At 37.2% G+C, this 18391-nt stretch overlaps 1 protein-coding gene across 2 annotated transcripts; it reads right to left on the reverse strand.

Moving 5' to 3' along the window:
• Nucleotides 1-494: 494 nt before the first annotated feature.
• SCAB1 (plectin-like protein) lies at nt 495-13959 on the reverse strand. Of its 2 annotated transcripts, XM_089925013.1 has the most exons (14): nt 13805-13940; nt 13596-13713; nt 12863-13157; nt 12346-12474; nt 10894-10986; nt 10201-10341; nt 9872-9940; nt 9572-9655; nt 8839-9013; nt 4814-4930; nt 4257-4315; nt 2066-2200; nt 974-1123; nt 495-747 (listed from the first exon to the last, which is right to left on the reverse strand). In XM_089925013.1, the coding sequence occupies exons 3-14, from the start codon at nt 13142-13144 to the stop codon at nt 700-702; spliced, it is 1482 nt and encodes a 493-aa protein (XP_089781139.1). In that variant the 5' UTR covers nt 13145-13157; nt 13596-13713; nt 13805-13940; the 3' UTR covers nt 495-699. The 2 variants fall into 2 exon arrangements, with proteins under 2 accessions (XP_089781139.1, XP_008788541.4); XM_008790319.5 differs by lacking the exon at nt 13596-13713 and having other exon boundaries at nt 13805-13959.
• Between the last annotated feature and the right edge of the window lie 4432 nt (nt 13960-18391).

The raw sequence follows: 18391 nt of genomic DNA on the forward strand, positions 1-18391 counted from the left end.
CTTGATATACAACACAAGTTCTTCAAGTCTTGAGCGATAAAATGAGACATCTGCTCTGTTCGCTGCAGCAACCTATATGAACTCCCATCCTCATCCCTGTCATCTCAGTTCTGACTCTTGGATGTATTGCTTTGACTTGGAAACCAAGTACATGTTTTATGCTGATATCATGTTATTGAGGTATGGTTTGATTTTCTAAGCAGGTAGAAGAAACAGGTTGTTCAATTTCACATAAATTTTTGGCCACCAGCCCATAGTCCCAAACACAATTATTGTCTACCTATACTGGATATATAGATGAGGACAGTAAAAAAGATATGAAGGGTTTGTTGTGCTTCACTCGCCTAGAGCCATTTTGACAGGGTGACTAAACTTCTTTGAATGATAAGCATCCTATTCTAACATTTATGACAGGAATATGCGTGTACTCAGTCTAGAATGAGGTCTTTGTCGAGAGAAAATGAAGGATGCCTTAATGTTGAACACGATCAGAATAACAGAACCCGCCTATACAATAGCTGTAAATGAATGGTTACAATTTGGTGTGAAGGCAAATAAAAGGATGCCTTGGTGCTGAACAGAATAGAATAACAGAAGCCTCAGTTACAGTCGTTCTATCAGCTTTCACCTATAACAATCATACAAATACACAACTGCACAGCCTCGACATACTTACGGTCATACAGAAGTTCATCACTTTTATGAGGTCCCAGTAGGAGCTCGATCATCGGGTCCAGCAAGCATGACCTGGTATGCATCAGATAAAGAAAGGAAATTTAGTTCTAACATTTGACAATTGCCAGCAAATGCAAAAAGCTATGAAAATAGGAGTATATAGGTTTTAAATCAATATACAGTAGAACAAGCTGAAAGCAGGCTGACAGATTCCATGGATTTCCAACATGAATTTAATATGCCCAATGCAAGCAAACACAGATAACTGATGAATTATTGTTAAGGAATGGATACTTACATTGCAGTCAAAAGCAAATCTTCGGGCAAGCATGATTGCTGCATTCCTTTCTCTCTCCGATTCAAAAGCTATTATGAAGGAAAGACCTTTCTTAGCTTGCCAAAAGATTGACTGAGCTGCAGCATTTCCACCACCTCTAACCCCACAAAGCTGGAGGTTGACCAGGGAAAGTAACAAAATTAGATACGCTCAAGAATTTAGCTGTGGAAAAAAGAGAGCGAACTGAAGCCAACTTAGATTATTGCAGCTTTGCCAATGGTCTAACGACATGTTCTTACAAGCCCAGCTTGCACAACAATCCGTGCCACCTTTAATTCTTCTTTTTTTTTTTGGAGGGGGAGAACTAGGACAGGAGGAAGCCCAGCTGACAGCAGGTGAGGCCAGGATTCAAATCCAGGTCACTACTGTCAACACACATGACTTTTAATTTCTACGTTAATATTACAATTTTTTCAACATAGTTCAGTTATGTAAATAAAGTCCAGTTCACGTATATGTTGAAACACAAATTGCATTAGACAAGGGGAACATGAATCTCATGAAGGGAAAATCAGCAAAGCATCATAAGTCACATATCCGTAGGGATAGCATGATGCTCTGAACTATAGTACGGCTGGGAAATGGTTGCAGTCAGATATCAGTTTTGCATGGTCCTTTTAAAGCAATTTTCAGTGTCCTTAAAACTTTAGGAATTACCGGACCAACAACCAACCAGGTCCTTTCTACCTGCTTTCTCCACAACTCCAAGCCACTTCCTAAATGTTTGGGAATGATCACATGGGCATATCAATGAGTGCATACTTAGAGGCCCTAAATACTGCACATTTAAGGCCTATCAGTACCATGAATTGTGGCAGAGAGGGAAAATGTATCTATGTATCCACATACAAACTTGTGAAGTGGTATCGGATGCATCTTTGCAAGTTCTATCCGAATCTGAGTAGTGAGTACCAATTGAAAGAACATGTTTCTCCACAACCATTGGATGTATGTCCCATGTTAGTTGGATTAGAAGAAAATATTCAATATTCTAAAAAAGTGCATCATTTAGCTTCCCAAGTTAAAGATCCATACTCCAGGTCAGGCTGCTACCTGCATTGAAGCAGAATATGATTCTTTTGCTTTTGTACTCCTCCCCTTACAAAGCTTTATTCTCATCTTCCCCACATGAAACACATGAATGGACTGCGAGGAATAATCACGACAATTCATTTGTGTGACAACCACCTGAAAAGCAACATAATAAACATTTAAGGGTTAGAATCAGTTAGAAAAAGAAACAATTGCAGTTTATCAAGTGTCAGTTGAAAAAATCATTTGTATATTCATGCTTCCCTTTCTAAAAAAGCAGTTATAAATATCAAGCCAACCCCAGAAACCAACAGAACACAAGCATCATAATAATGATCATATATTGCTAACGTATGATAAACAGAACATATTAATCTTTTTTAAAGCTGCTTTTAACATGACGAAAGCAGCCAACAAATGTAACATACGAAAACCGTTGAATGTGTTGAAACAAGCAGTCCTATGCTGTTTCAAAATCCATTGAACGTGAAGTTGTTACTTGCTAGATCATCACTTGGATCAATTCGCATATATACAAACACACACATACATACATACATACATACATACATACACACACGCAAACAATATATACATATATAAGGATGATGAGTATCTTGCTATTTAAAACATTGGTTTGTATGGCATTTTCAGAAAATAGTAAAAATAGAAGTACAATTGAAACAATATACTGCAACAACTGTGAAAACTGGAGTGTTCTTAAGTAGGAGCACATTAAGACCAACACTATCAAAAGGATCATCATACGTCTTCATTCTCAGTAGCTCAAGAACTTGATCTTTGGAAAAGTATTTGCAGGCTACAAATAGATCTCTAAAACGTGCTGCTCAATCACATCTTGACAATCTGATTATTTCTTTCAATAATAATTCTCTTTACAACAAACTTGAGATTGAGAACGTGCAAACTTGAATCTAATCATCACCAAAGCAACATGAAAACACCCACTAACACAGAGAAAAGGTGGGGGGGAGAGAGAGAGGGAGACCAAGCAAGGACCTCAGATGAGCCTATGGATTTGTGAATAAGCTCACTGTGAAAGATGGCATGGATGTTGGTTAAATAGTTGATCCATTCCAAAGAAAGATCTAAATGCTCGACTTTCTTTCAAAATGCTAATGATATTTCTCAATATTTGTTAAAAAAATCTTAAAGAAATTCAACTTCATGATGAGATTAAATTAAGGAGCTCTCTAAGGAAGTCCAACTAAGCTTCTGCACACAATTCCTCCTTTCCCTTTCATTCCCATCCAAGGCCATATTCTTTGAAAGGGAAATGCCTCTCATTACTTTCATCTATGACTTACGAACTAGATAGATAGAAGAGGAGAAAACCCTTCCAAACTATTATCCCACTTAACCAAGGAATAAATTACATCAAAAACAGAGTAATTTATTCCAGAGTAAAGAGGAGTAGGAGTAAGTTAACCACTTACTCTGGGTTAACTTATTCCACTTCCAAACGCAGCCTTAGACTACAGGAAATATAAAAGCTATAAATACATAAGCACTTGGTCGTGAGTAAGGGCAATAGAGCATTGATTTGCAAACCTGCTATAAATAGGGTGCATTTTCTTGAATGGGAAGATTCTGGTAAACCTAGGAATACCAAAAGAAAGCAATGAAACAGTAACGATGGTGTTACCATAGCCATCAAAAGACAGGAACAGTAGGGTACTAATCTGAGTTGAAGAGAATGAAAAGAGGATAGAGAAATCTAAAAATAACAAGGATATAAGTGCAAAAAGTTGGATTAAAATTACTTTCTGGAATGTGAGGTACAACCTTGGGTAGAAACGAATGGCACTATTGGGAGGTAAATTTAAACAAGATACAGCAGCAATCCTGCTGCATTAAAATCCAATTATGACTGAGTTCTTTATGGTAAGTAAAGGCTAGGTAAACGTAAAGCAACCATCCAATTAATTAAGTAATTAAATACGTATCCATGGAAGAAAACTTTACTTTTTGAAGGGAAGCATGAGGAATACAACAAAATTAGAGAGGACAAAAAAAATAATAAACTCAGAAATGAAAAAGGCCTAACAGATTTATGTTTGATAGGACTGATGTGCATTAGAAGGTTAACTTCTCTAATCAAACTTGTCAAGAGCCCACATTGTGTCATCAGGCAAGTAACAGCCTACAAGCATAGCAATATCAAGGTGCTAAAACCAGCATGAAATCTTACATTAAACTCAGTTTCTGGCCTTCTCGCAAGTGCCTCCACATAGCTTCCTAATCCTGCAGCTGTACAGGATAACTAAGTTAGAATAACTTTAGCCGACGCCCATGAAAAAAAATAAAAGGTTAATGTATATGTATGTATATATATTTTTGTGTATGAGTATCAAAAATCAATTCAATATAATCTGATATTGCACTATCTTGAAATGTATCTCTCACCGCCCAAATCTAGCCTATCTACCCTTTACTAAACAATGTAGTTGATCTAGCATCCACATTCTAAAATGAAAGGTCATCACTAATTTCACTTCCACAGATTTGCTTTGACAAAAGAAATCATAAAGCTAAATGCTTGAAGAACCAGAACTTCCAATCCATAGCATATATATTCAGATATCCAGATTTGCACCTAAATAGATACACATAGGATCTTGGCTTGCTGCTGACTATTTCTTTCATGTAATTTCAATAGAGCTATGGAAAAACATGCATGAAAAGACAATTACTTTACAAATGATATTATAGTGGACAATATATTGTCACAAAGTAAAGGGGCCAAACCAGGATCTATCGGACTCGTTGTTGTCACTGTGAACCTTTCATCATTTAAAACAATCTCGGCTTGCAAAAATCGTCCAACATCAAAAGGTTCTGGAGCATACACTGTCTTTGTTGCCCCTGCAAGTGATAAAAAGTTTGATACAATCATAATTGACATGGGAATAAACAGAAATGTTTTCGGCATGTGCTTTGCAGAATTATAAATAAAGAATGATGCAAAGAGGCAATATACTTCTTAGTAAAATTAAGTAGATAAGAATTAGAAGAAAAGAAGAGAGTGTCAGTTGTAGATTAATGTATACATATCATTTTACAAAACAATAAAAAACTCTTCAACACAATAAAAAACAAACTGATGGTTTAAAGTTCTACTATTAATTTGTGTTTTTGGAGTTAACCTTACATAGATTTTAGATAGTGATTAGGAGGTTCAAAAAGGAGACATTTGAGTCATTGACCCATCACCCTGCCCAAATAAGAATCTACATAAATTGGCACTAAGTTTTTCTATGGTAGGGAAAAGGGAAAACACAAATTTACAGATACTTAAGTGACAGTCAGTGGAAGAAGCTTCTTTAAAGAAGAAATCTCTCTCAGGCATCTCGGTCTCCCCTTGTTTCTTTGCTTCTTTTCCTGTCTTCTTGCTTTTCTTCCTTCATCCTTCTCTTTCTTTCTTCTCCGTGGTTTAAAAACCAAAAGTTATGCAACTAGAAATTAGCCAAGGACCAGCATAATTGAATTCTTTGGCCAGGACTTGCTGATCAAAGAAAAGCCCAGCCCAAGTGCTTTTGTTTAATCCTTTTTTAGTTCATCTACTACATACGCATGTTTGTTGTATGTCAAATAAATAAAGAAAACCATATAAATAAAATAAAAGTGAACTACAAAGACGAACAAGCAAAAATTATATTATTAAAGGTATAGCAACAACACAAGTAAAATTTAAATCCTAACAAAGTCTAAAGAAATAAGTGGTTCATGTTTTATCTTTGATCTTCTTGTTACTTTCATGCATTTAAGAAATACAATAGCAACATATATTAGGTAATGAAAACTTGAATTTCTCTTGCCTAATAAGATTTCATAAACAATAGAGGATGGTTGTTTAAGGATAAAGATGGAGAGAACACATGACCTCATTTTTAAAATCAATTATGAGGGGAGAGAAGGAAAGAGGAGAGGGTCCAACTAGATAAGCATGATGGAGGGATAAAAATGGAAGGAGCAAGATTAGAAATAGAGAGGGAGGAGGAGGTCGGGGATTAGAACCACACAACACACACACACACAGAGACAGAGAGAGAGAGAGAGAGAGAGAGGAATGGCAGGTTGGGGGTTTGGATACGAAAAGACGGGTATTAAGAAGATCATAATCGGTATTTTATCGTATTTGAAACAACAAGAAATTGTGGAATAGATTTCTTAAAAAGACATCCAAGAAAAACTAATGGTAACTTAGGAAGTAAAATGATGGACCCAAAAATTCAATCCAAGATCTTTTAATATAGCAGAGATTTAGTTTCAGCTGGATGTGCCATTTACAAATGGATTTCTTAGATTTATTCCCAATTTATGGATGTTTTCTGATAGCAGGTTGTTTGAGTCCCCTAAAGAGACTATTTCAGGGAAGAGTGCCTGGCCAAGAGGACAACAGATATATGTGAACCAGGAATCCCAACTGACAGTTCTTTCAGTTTGCATGAACTAAAAAAGGTGCCCGCACTTCTAGTCTCTCCTCTCTCTTAAACTTCTCTCATTCCCGTTCTATGCCACTCTCCTCTCTCTCAAACCTCTGATCCTTCCTGTTCTGTGCCGCCATTTGATCAACCTTTCGAATTAAATGTAAAGAGTAAAAACAGATATGATCTATTTCTGCAACACAAACACAAAGCAGACCTTTGTTTGCCCTTGGGTCTGTTATTAGCCTCATATGCCTGTACCTCATGCAGCTTACATCAGTAAATCAGACCCGAGAAAGCTCCAAAAAATGTTCTGCAGGTAGAATCCCTCTAGCAGCCTTCTTCCCTTCTTTCTTCTTTTTTCTCCTTATCCTATTCTTTTTTGCTGTCCTCAATAAAGTTCTGATCAGCAAAAAGATCCTATCTTAGTTTTACCTTCTTCCCTTCTTTCTTCTTTTTTCTCCTTATCCTACTCTTTTTTGCTGTCCTTAATAAAGTTCTGATCAGCAAAAAGATTCTATCTTAGTTTTACATACTCAAGCATCCACCAAGGCATGAAAGCATTAATCCTACTCACATTTCAATTTTTTCAGAATTTTGGAGTATTGACACTTTTGCACACTTGGATGTGGCATGATGCTCCATAACACTCTAAAAGTGGTGTGTCCTGCATGCATCAGCTAGAAATGGCAGAATTTGGCATGGCTTTTTGGAGCCTCATTGCAATTGATGACACAACTGAACTCTAAACTATTCACCAACAAACAGTATTAGTCTGAATATTCAAACTCTTCTATTGAAGCATCATAATGATTATTTTTCTTTCTTTAATGTTATTATGGAAAAAATATAAGTTCCTTTCTAAATAAAAATTATATTGGCTAGTTAACTTACCTTATTAATATATTTTGATATAGCTGTATTTTTTATTCTATATATATAGCCAAGGTCTGCGGTACCGATAGTATTGGTGTACCGGTGAAGACCGGTTACGATACGGTACCGGTTCGGTACCAGTCGGAACCGGTACCGAACCAGTCGAGATAGGAAAAAAACACACGTCCGACGCGCGGACGCGCGCGCGCCCGCACGTTACCACGGAGTAGCATTAAATGCCACTCTTGCGGCATTTAAAGCCCACGCGGGGCAGCCTGCATGGGCTTGCTGCCCGACGAGGCGAGCCCACGCGGGGAATCGAGGCAGCGTGGGGAACCGCGTGCGGGCGCAGTTCCCTACGAGCGGGCTCGCGGTTCCCCACTCGGCCCCCTGCGCGGGGTTTTTTTTCCCTTTCTTTATTTTTTTTCCTCCCCTTCTTCTTCCCGAACCCTCCTTCTTCCCCTCTCTCCTCTCTTCTCCTCTCTTTCCCGGATCCTCCCGTTCTCCCGCGAGCAAGGAAGGAAGAGAGGTCCCGCCCATGAGCAAGGAAGAGAGGTCCTCCTTTTTCCGGTACTTGCCTTCTCTTCTTCCCCGCTTCTTCTTCTCTTCTTTCTTCCTCTTCTTCCCCACTTCTTCTCTCTTCTTTCTTCCTCCTCTTATTCCCTGCTTCTACCAGTGCCGGTTGCACCGATTTCGGTTCGGTACCGATTTTCACAGCCGAACCGTACTGGTAGCTGTCGGCACCGGTTCGGTACAGCTTAAATCGACCGGTTCCGGTCGGTTCGGCAGACCTTGTATATAGCATTGTGCGGAACTATCCTCACATTAGGATCTTTGGTGGTTGAGATGTCAGATACTTTTGGACACCAACACACTTGGCATAGGACGCTTGTCATTGAGACTTTGAGATGTCAGGTCTTATGGGACCAGTGTGTAATCTTTTCCAGCCTAGTCTTAATTATTTACCCTTCTTTCAGTTATGGTGTTTTATCACTCACGGATTTTGCCCTATAAATAAAGATCATGCTAATTTTACTTCTACATCTTTTATTATACAGCAGCTAACTATTGTATCATCTTGATAACTATTTTAATGTATTTGAACAATCTTGCTCGTCTTTTCCATCCCTATGATGCCACTTTGATATATTATTAAGGCTATTAACCATTTTCAGCTTGCTTCTTCTTGTTTGCTATCCAGGATCCTTTCACAACAGCCTTTGCATCTTCTAATCTCTTTGCCTTGTCATCTTCCTCAATTTAGTTTAGTCTCACAGCCTGTCAAGACAATGATACAGCTCTAGTACGCCAGGTTACAAAAGATGCATCATCTGTTAAAAAGCCATAAGGAAAGAGATGCTGATTGAGAAAATAACTGAACAAGGTAAGAACTGATCCACTTATAACAATTGGTCATGTAAAACCTAACTTGTAAAATAAGTTAAGTGCAAAAATATTAAATTCATATACCTGAAATTAATTCCTTCTTGCTTCCTTCAGTACGGTACCACCGAATAGAGCAATTAGAGATGTCTGGTGCAGGATCAATTCGAGGAACAATACGTAAACATGATCCTAGACTTTCAGAACCCTCAAGCTCATACAAATTTGACTTGTTCTCCTCAAGCTTTTTCATTATTGCAAGCTGGTAAAGTTTAAAGATTTAGCAAACTGTCAGCCATTGTCAAAATATTTCTCCCTAGTAGTAGCATGTATGCGAAGATAGATCTTTATTTCCAGTAATGGATTAAATGACCAATGCTTGAGAGACTTTTCATTGATAACTTGTGAATCACCGACACGATTCAGATAATACAATTACAATTACATTAACTAAATAAAAATCTCAATATCAGTAGCAGCTAGCATTCACTTGCTACAGAAAGCAGAAGCATGGGAAAAGAGGAAAGTATCAAAGTTGAAGGACAGATGCAGTATATGAAAACCAACATAACTTAGTCATGATTACTTTAAAAGAAGTCAGTGACATTATGATCTCCAAAACTCCGAACATGTGTAAAGTAAGGGTATAGGAGTTAAAGACTCATGTTACAAGCAACAAAGCATATCAAAGGTCAACAAACAGGCAGCAGAAATATGGGCAACTGAAGCAGGCAATGGATAACAAATAGAGTCAAATATGACAAAATCAGTGATTATTTTTATTCTACTATAACAAAAATCAATGTGATCAATAACATACCTCTTTCTTTAGCTGAATGCAATGCATAGACTTGTCTGCAATCTGAATTCGCAGTGCTTGAAGTTCATGTTCCATATCCATTACCTATTGAGTGTATAGTTATCTTATTTAGCGATATAGGGAGTACAAATATAGCCAGCACTGAAAGACATGATGTCACTGGAGCTAATAAAAAGCAGCTTAAACAGTATTTTTTATGAAACAAAGCAGAACCCAAATTAACAAAGGGTAGTGTGCCATTTATATTCTGGGCTGGACGTTTGCAAAATAGATAAATAAAAAATAAAAATGAAAATGTACCCTGCTTGGCTGATGCAGCATTTTGATTCTCCTGGCCTCTTGAATCTCTTTCTTTAGTTCTTCCAACTCCTACAGAAAATATAATGCAACTTCTTGGACATCCAGGACAAATAGTAATAATGCTATAAAGACAAATAATAAAGTCTGATAAAAGAGGATAACAAGTATAATCAGAGCCAAAACTCAAAGCTTAAAAGGCCTCTTATAAAAATAATCCAGCGCAGCTAGTAAATGTCGATCCACTTCCTAATTTTTGTCTTGCTAGTTAGTTGAGGGTCAATAGCAAGCTAAAAGGCCAATTAAATTTATTAGGAACTTCTGATACCAACCTGTTTCTCCGCACTTCTGGACATTCGTTCTTGTTCTTGAAGGGCCTCTTCAACCCTCTGCACTGCTGCTCTAGCACTTTCAATTTCTGCACGAGCAATAGCCCTTTCCTCTTCAATTACTTTTTTTGCATCCTCAATAGCCTGGAAGCAGCAAAAGAGACAGATATTAAGTGTAATTTAAAAAAAGAAAATAATTTTACCAGTGATCACAGCACTATGTGAATACAAATATAAAAGATTTCTGTTTTTTGGTTTCTATCTGCTCTGAAGTGCTTAAGATTCTTCCCACTGGTGACTATGAGTTGAAAGTAGCATCCCTTCTCGTGGGAACATTTCTTTGTAATATTTTTTTTATTTTCCTGTCAATTCAAATTTTAAAAGTTTAAATAGACTGAAATTCATTGCATGGAGCTTTCATTTTCTGCATCTTTTACTGGTGGTTGTTAAAATTTTGGCTGGCAGAAAGGTGAGAGAATGCATGTTTTGGAGATATGAAGCAGCTCCAGAGATTGGATCTATCAATCAGACTGAACGAAAAGGAGGAAAGAATAGAAAGCTCATATAACTATCTGCAGTTTAGTGGGCCATGAAGTTACAAAAGCAAACACGGTAAGCAATTAAAACAATGGAAATTGTGAATTCAATTAATGGAAGTTATATTTCACTATGTATTTTTAAGTGCTTTGACATTACCTGTTTGAGAAAAGTTGCTAACTTTTTCACTTCCGACTTCTCATGAAGCAACTCTCCTTCTCTTTGAGTCAATTGAACTGCTAAAGCTTCCACCTACAAGTAAGTGTAGCATCTTGTCACGTTTGACTTCAACATAGTCAAAGTTAGCATGAACAGCAGTGAGATAACTAGATAAAACTGGGATAACTGATAAAAAAATCACTAGATATGATTACCACAAATAGTGTTTCGTAAACCAATCCATTGACATAGTCATGGGATATTTGATGTGCAAATGCATTTAGTATAAGTACTATGCCCCTAAGGTTTTTCTCAACAATTTCTCGATCAGAGTTCGCCGTATTGGTGTGTATCACCACGTAATGGATATACGGTACCATTACCAGTAATGAATCAATATTCAGTACAGGGAGTGTGCAGAGTGTCCGTACACTAACCAGGTGTACCGCCATTGTACCAACATTGTACATGGTCGAGTGTTGAGATTGTCAATCTTGTTCTCAATATTTTGTTCAGAAGCCTACATAGTTCCTTATCAATACATTCTTTGGTACAATTTGGCTGTGCGTGTTGGCTTCCAAACATCACGTGTGAATTTGGAATGGATGCTGCACTGCTGCAACAGATTAGCATACCAACAATGTACCAACATGGTATTGATATAGGGTCGAGTACCGAGATTGCGAACCTCATTCTCAATACTTTGTTGAAAAGTCCACATAGTTCCTTATCAATACTTTCTCCAATATAGTTCGGTTGGTGTGATGGCTTCCAAACATTACATGCGAATTTGGAATTGATGCTGCACTGCTGTATCCGAGTCTGACATTTCTTCCTTACTTGTATGTTACATGAGCCATGAACATGCCTTTTAAGGAAATGGAGGGGGTGAGGGATATGGAAGAAAAAAAAAGGCATGTGCACTCTATTGCATATTTTTTTTATTTGTTAAATAAGCACGTGGAGGTTTCATAGTTATGAAGTCCAGAGTTGCATGCCGAGCATCAGGAGTTCCATTTATATATAACTAAAGTAGTGGATTTTTCTAAGAAAAAAATTATGGGCAATTGAGCTGGGATGAGGAGATAAGGAGGGGGTTATGTGGCGGGACCTGGGATCGGATCATGGGATACAGCGCAATGGGAGATTTTTATGGCACTTTTTCTGTAAAAAGAGGCATGGCTTTCTAGGTTCCGGGGCCGACCGCATGCGACCAATCTCAAAGCCTTTCCTATATGAGTAGAAAAGGATATGCAATTTGGCATGACACACACACTGCATGACCAACTCCTTGAACAAAAGAGTTCCAAAATTGCATGCTTCTGTGATTCTAAGCTGTTAAACACTTAAGGTCTAAGGCCACAGGACAGCAATCTGATTTAAAAATTTGATACATATATGTATAGACCATTGCATGCATAAGAAAAACAAATGAGAAGAAAGTGAACCAACCATAGAAATGGCCTCCTCAGCATCATCCTTATTTCGACCTGCCACTCGGCCTCTGAGTTGATCCAGTGCATCTCTGAGTTTCTTCAAAAGGACATGTCTATCCAATGAAGCCACTTCTCTCCACTTTGACTGAAATCCCAAGCAAGATTTTATGCTAGATATAAGCAATTTTCTTCGATGTAAAGCATATATCAAACAGATAAAAAGAGAAATATGAAAGGAAATGTGCCATCAGATTACTAGGACACTTTCATATTGTTTTTTAAGTTTCATCCAGATTAACAACTTCTTAGCTGAAATTCCTACACCATTGTCCAACTACCAATCAATTATTCTTAATTTGTAAGAAAAAGAAGAAAAATTAAGACAATGACTCTATATGACAGCAAGGCAAATATGGCAGTTATTGCAACATGTTTAAATAACTGACAAGTCAATGTAACATATCTTCTTGCAGATAGATGTGTGTTTCAAATGGCTGCCATTTATGAATACAAATTAAGAATGGGAATGGCACCTCATCTGACAATTTTGCAGCAGCAGACAGACCCTTCTCGAATTTATCCGCAAGGTCGCGAACAGAGAGACGCTTCTGCTGCTCCAGCAGCTGAGCTGTCTCCTTTGCAACAATCTCTTTGAGGGAGGGCACCTGAGGATTCTCCTCTGGCTCGATAATTATGTTGTTGGCTCCTATCTGATAATCTGGAAACCGTCCCAATACAAAATTCACATCAGTTGATACCAAATGAATCGCCTCCTTCTGCATTGAGTCTCCAAAATCACGTGTCATCCTCGTCATCTGTCCCAAACTCCTACAATGAGCAAAAAAAAAAAAAAAATTGTTTTTATGGTAAGCAATTAAAGATGATCTCGTGAAATTCCCAGTTCTACCTCTCTGTATTAAAAATAAGATACCAGCAAACATCAAAAAAATTCCACTTAATCAATCCATAAAACATCAAATAACATTAAATTCTTCCATTCCGGCAGTGAAGACAATTAAAAGAACCAGAGAGAGAGAGAGAGATTTGTAACATAACAATATCCATGAATAAAAACGCAAACGTTAACTATCTGCGTCAAAAGTTTCATTCCTACACGTCAAGATCAATCGGTCATCTCCCAAACTGAATTTCGTCAAACATAAATTAAAACCAAATTTTAATGAGTTTCAAACTACGACGAGTCAACTCCTCCTAAAAACCAAGGAAAAAAAAAAAACAAACTCATAAGGAGATCATTAAAATTACGGGGTCCAGCACCAAGCTCGATCGCCACTGTAAACGTTCCGACTTGAAAATCCGGAAGAGTAGAAAAACCTCGAATCCAACACGGATTGGAATAAAAAGTTGAACCCTAGCTCGAAACCTTCAAAACAAATAAAACAGAAAACACAACCAAAAAGTTTTAGAATCCACAAAACACGTCGAAAACTTCGATCTTTCTTCAAGATTTTCACCTTTTACTCCCTAATCCCGCCTTCTTCCACTCTGCTTTGAATCAAAGGATGAATCAAAGAGTTGGGAGGGAATTCCAACAACGAGAAAGGAAGAATTTTTCTTTCATTCTTTCTTTGGACGAGTTCGATCGGGCAGACAGCACTTTTTAAACGAAAGGAAAGAAGGGAAGCTTCGTTTAATTTTTGCTTCTTTTGGGCGGGCCCACCAGGCAAAACACGTTTTGATTGGTTGGCATCAAACTGAAATCGAACGCCCTCGTCGTTGCCGTGAATTGCGGGGTCTGCCATTAGGGCTGTCTCCAATGTTAGAACTAGTACGGATGGTCGTTATCAGGGCTGTCCGATCTTGATCGGACGGGTAGAGTTTGAAGGTGTGGCGGAATATACTATTCCGGTTAGGGATAACCAGATCAGATTCGCTGCCGCATAGTTTATATTTGGATTTATTATTTACAGGTCAAGTCTTCTTTCTCAGCTCAAGTCCTTTGCTCTTCGTACTATCCATACCCTGACATTGGATATACTATCATCTGTCGTTTTAATAAAAAAAATTTCATGTCAGCATCAATCAAAGTTTATTTCTTTTGCTGAGAATATAATGATAAAATAGGTGCTAACATGTACCAAAAAAGATAAAATAAGTGTTAATAGGTTATGTTACCATTTGGAAAATATGGTATCTATTTTAAAGTAAGATCAAGTGACAAGTGGCCAGTGGAAATATTGAATAATAGCTGCCCTAGCTGTATAATAGTTATTGCAATGGAATGGTTCAACTTGGTTGATGAGACAAAGTGTTTGTTTTCCCTTTATGCTTTTATTAGATGGTGGGTAACAACCAAAATATCCATGGGATGCACTCAAATAAATTACTATATATTATAGAAAAATAACAAGAATAAGGATAAAATTGATAAAGATAGGCAGTCTTTAGTTTTGCTAATATGGTTATTATACTATTATAGCATCCAAGATGCACAAATAAATATATTTGTGATAAATTAGCATAATGTTCGGGCAATTTCCATACACAAACCATGTACAGAAAAGAAACCTAACCTCTCTTACCCTAATTTGAGTTGGCTTCTCGGCAACAAGCGCAGGTATCTACTATAAACTATAATTTGCCATATTTATATGCATTTGAGATGTCCCTAACCTTAATTTTTTTTTCAAAATTTATTGCTATTTGAGAGTATTTAATGAATGATTTAAATTTGACACAAACTGCTACTTCATTTGATTAGGATGTTTGTTCTTTGAATTTTTTTCTCTCAGTATGCATTAGTGGCATGTGCAATGAATGTAAGCAATGTACCAGGGAAGGAATACAACCCAAATGTTTATGATCCCACACATGCAACATGTGGTACTTATCCAAGCAGAAGTATAATGTGATAAGTTCTTATATCCTCGCTAAGAGTATTTGGACTAATCTAAGTGGATTGTTTTAATTAAGGATCACAACAATGTAGTGGTGCTATGCAATCCGGAGTCTAATATTTATTCCAAATACTAACCTAGACCCATGCTTGTTGAGACTCGAGTCTAATATTTATTCCATAAGCAATATATTGAAGGATCTGATAGAGTTTTGGTTCGGATAATTAAGCAATATATTGAAGGTTGGATCCGAGTATCCCTCGGATATCAAATATTATAGTTAATCAAGCTAAATAATCTATGCCTTGAGGAGTTTCTTAATGAGACATTAAATGCATGTTACAAATATTAAATCATTAATAACGCGTACTTGATGGTTAATCATATAATAATAGATTAAAAAATGAAAAGATACACTTAAGTATAAATTTCCAATTATATGTTGATATACTATTACTTTTTTATTTTTACAATTGAAAGATGTACCAGTAAAATTAATATTATATGCATTTACATATGTATATATTTATATATATGTGTATGTGTATATGTGCATGCATGCATGCATTAAATTAAGCAATTTATATAGAACCAGGTTAGGTCGAGCATAAAAACCTCAAACACAAATTTAATAATCTGAAAGTTTCGATCAGTTTTATTTTAATTATCTAGACCATTTATCACATACTCTGACTCGGTGCCGAGTACGTGGCTTGCAGCCCTAATAAAATATGATTGTTTTACTTGCTGATCGTTAAAGTGGTTTGTTTCGCACAAATGAGAATTTAAATGCCTCACCTAGTATTAGTATTAGAAGGGCATTGAGGTAAAGTCGATGTGTGATGTTATCAGGAGCAAATGGTTTTGGGACTTGTGGCGTTATTGACGTGTTGCTTGACATAACTTGGCCAAGCTTGACATAAGCACCGCCGGTTGGAGACCAAATGTTTTGAAGTCCAACAAGATTTTTTATTCCCACAGTGTTCCAAATCCACCAACCGACACCGCGTACCCATTGGTTCCATGATCCAAGCAGCAACTAAAGCACAACACTTTTTTTTTTCTTTTTTCTAGGACTGACGATACAAATATGAATACGCTAAAGGAGTAAAAAAACAAAATGTCTCGAAGCGTGTCGGATAACCCACTCTCTCCTACCCAAAAGGTGTTCCTAAAGTGGTTGGCCACAAAGAAGACTATCCAGTCCGCTGCCCCATTGACCAGCATAACACTTTATGTGGTGCCAAAAAAAATGTGCGTTGATCGTTCATATAAATGCCTAATTAAGAACGTATATTGTTGAAGTACCATGATCGAAATATCTAATCAATGATATATCTTGATGAAGGATCATCCAGGGTTGCCCCAACACTTAGTCGCTTAAAGCTCCGGCCCAAAGAAGGCCTACTGCAGGAAAGGCCTCAAAGACAAAACAGAAAGAAAAAAGATTCCTCTTAGTGAGTTCGCCTTAGACTCCTAAATGCATTGAGCCACTTCTGGGATCATCCATGTATTAACCACCATGCTGGTGTGAGATAAGTTATCTTTCAAGCAAATGGTGAGAGAATCCACCACATCTTGTTATGAAAAGGTTAGGTCAGGATCATGTACAAGTGTTTGCATGATCGTTCATTCAAACACCCAATTAAGCATATAAAATACTATTACATAACACCTAATCAAGCCTTTATTTTGATGGACCGTCATCTAACCACCAAGCTTGGTGTGAGATGAGTTCTTGTTTCCAAGCAAATGGAGAAAGAATTCACCACACATTTCATCGTGAGAATGAAATGAGGCATGGTGTGACATGAATTCATGCAACGAGAATTGCTTATGAACGTTTCTAGCACATAGAAGTGTTGTATCGAGCCAAAAAAGCACATAAAAAGTGGCCATGGGTGTCTTTTCCTTCCTCAATTGCAAGATGGTGGTTGGAATAGAGGAAACAGTCAATCCCAAGCTATATCGAACTCAACAGGACTAGGATAATTTTGTAAATTCATCAACCATGGAGGTTGAGAGAGAGCCTAGCCATGTAGTACATGCTTTGCACTGTAGAGAGCTACGAATATTTAGATCGTCGCTATGTTACGAAGTTCGAAAACTGACAGTTCACACTTATCTTGAAATGGAGAGTGTTTTTCTTGAGATAGGCAACATAGTAGTGATCCGATTATGTAGTGATTCTAGTAGTGATTCTAGAATGAGAATGAGAATGGATACGAGCAACTTCCATTCTAGCGGTTTCATTGATGAGAATCTCATTCCATTCTATTTTTTAGAGAAAAATAAAAATGCTCCAATCTTCCAAAATCTAAATTTTACTGTCCTCTAGTATTCAAATTCCATTCCAATTTCGATTTCGATTTTGGTCACGAGCTAAATATGCCCTAAGAGATTCAGCGATGGGTTCGGAAGTAAATGACCCATGACAAATTACTATTAAAAAGCTGCTCGACTTATGTTAATTCCATTCTTTGTTATTTTTGATACATGAAGATGATGCTTGAGTTCAGCAATATTAGTTTAAATCCTCGGATCAATTGAAGAGTCCCAAAGAAGTGCAACGGCGTGCAGATGGGATTAATGAAAGCTAGTTGTGGCCCCATATTCTTGAGTTGGCCCGGGCAGCCATGCTTGTGATCATAAGAGAAGAATAAGAATTGATAAGACATATGGATTCGAGGCAATCTCGCCACATATTAGACTTCTAGGAGACTCAAGCCGGGGATTCTGGTCATGGGCCCTTTCCCTACTCTCTATGGGGGAAGACAACTCTACCATGACTCATGACTAGTTCAATTAATAGCATAGCCAAAAGGCAAGACACGTATTATGATCTGGGGTCAGAGAAGGCGACTGGGATTTTTTAAAGAGCAGGTTTTATATATAAGAATTTTAATTTCTTGAGAAGGTCCATGGGTAACATGATTTAGGTTGTGGCTAATTGGCTATGAGACATGTGGGGCATAATCATGGACGACTCCTATCTAGTAACCATTGGCTGGACCCAGAAATTTAAGCTGATAGAGAATTATTAACTTCAAATCGTGTACGTGAAGGAACAACAATGGCTAAAATAAATCAAAATAATAGCCAAAATAATTAAATAATTAATTAGCATGATAGGTAGGTATCTGAACTTGCAATATTCAGTATATCTAAGCTCTAATATCATATTGAGTAACTATTTCAGCTTAA

Source organism: Phoenix dactylifera, chromosome 8, assembly GCF_051530095.1.
Source record: "Phoenix dactylifera cultivar Ajwa chromosome 8, Ajwa_hap1_PhDact_Kaust_v1.1, whole genome shotgun sequence".
Lineage (NCBI taxonomy): Eukaryota > Viridiplantae > Streptophyta > Magnoliopsida > Arecales > Arecaceae > Phoenix > Phoenix dactylifera.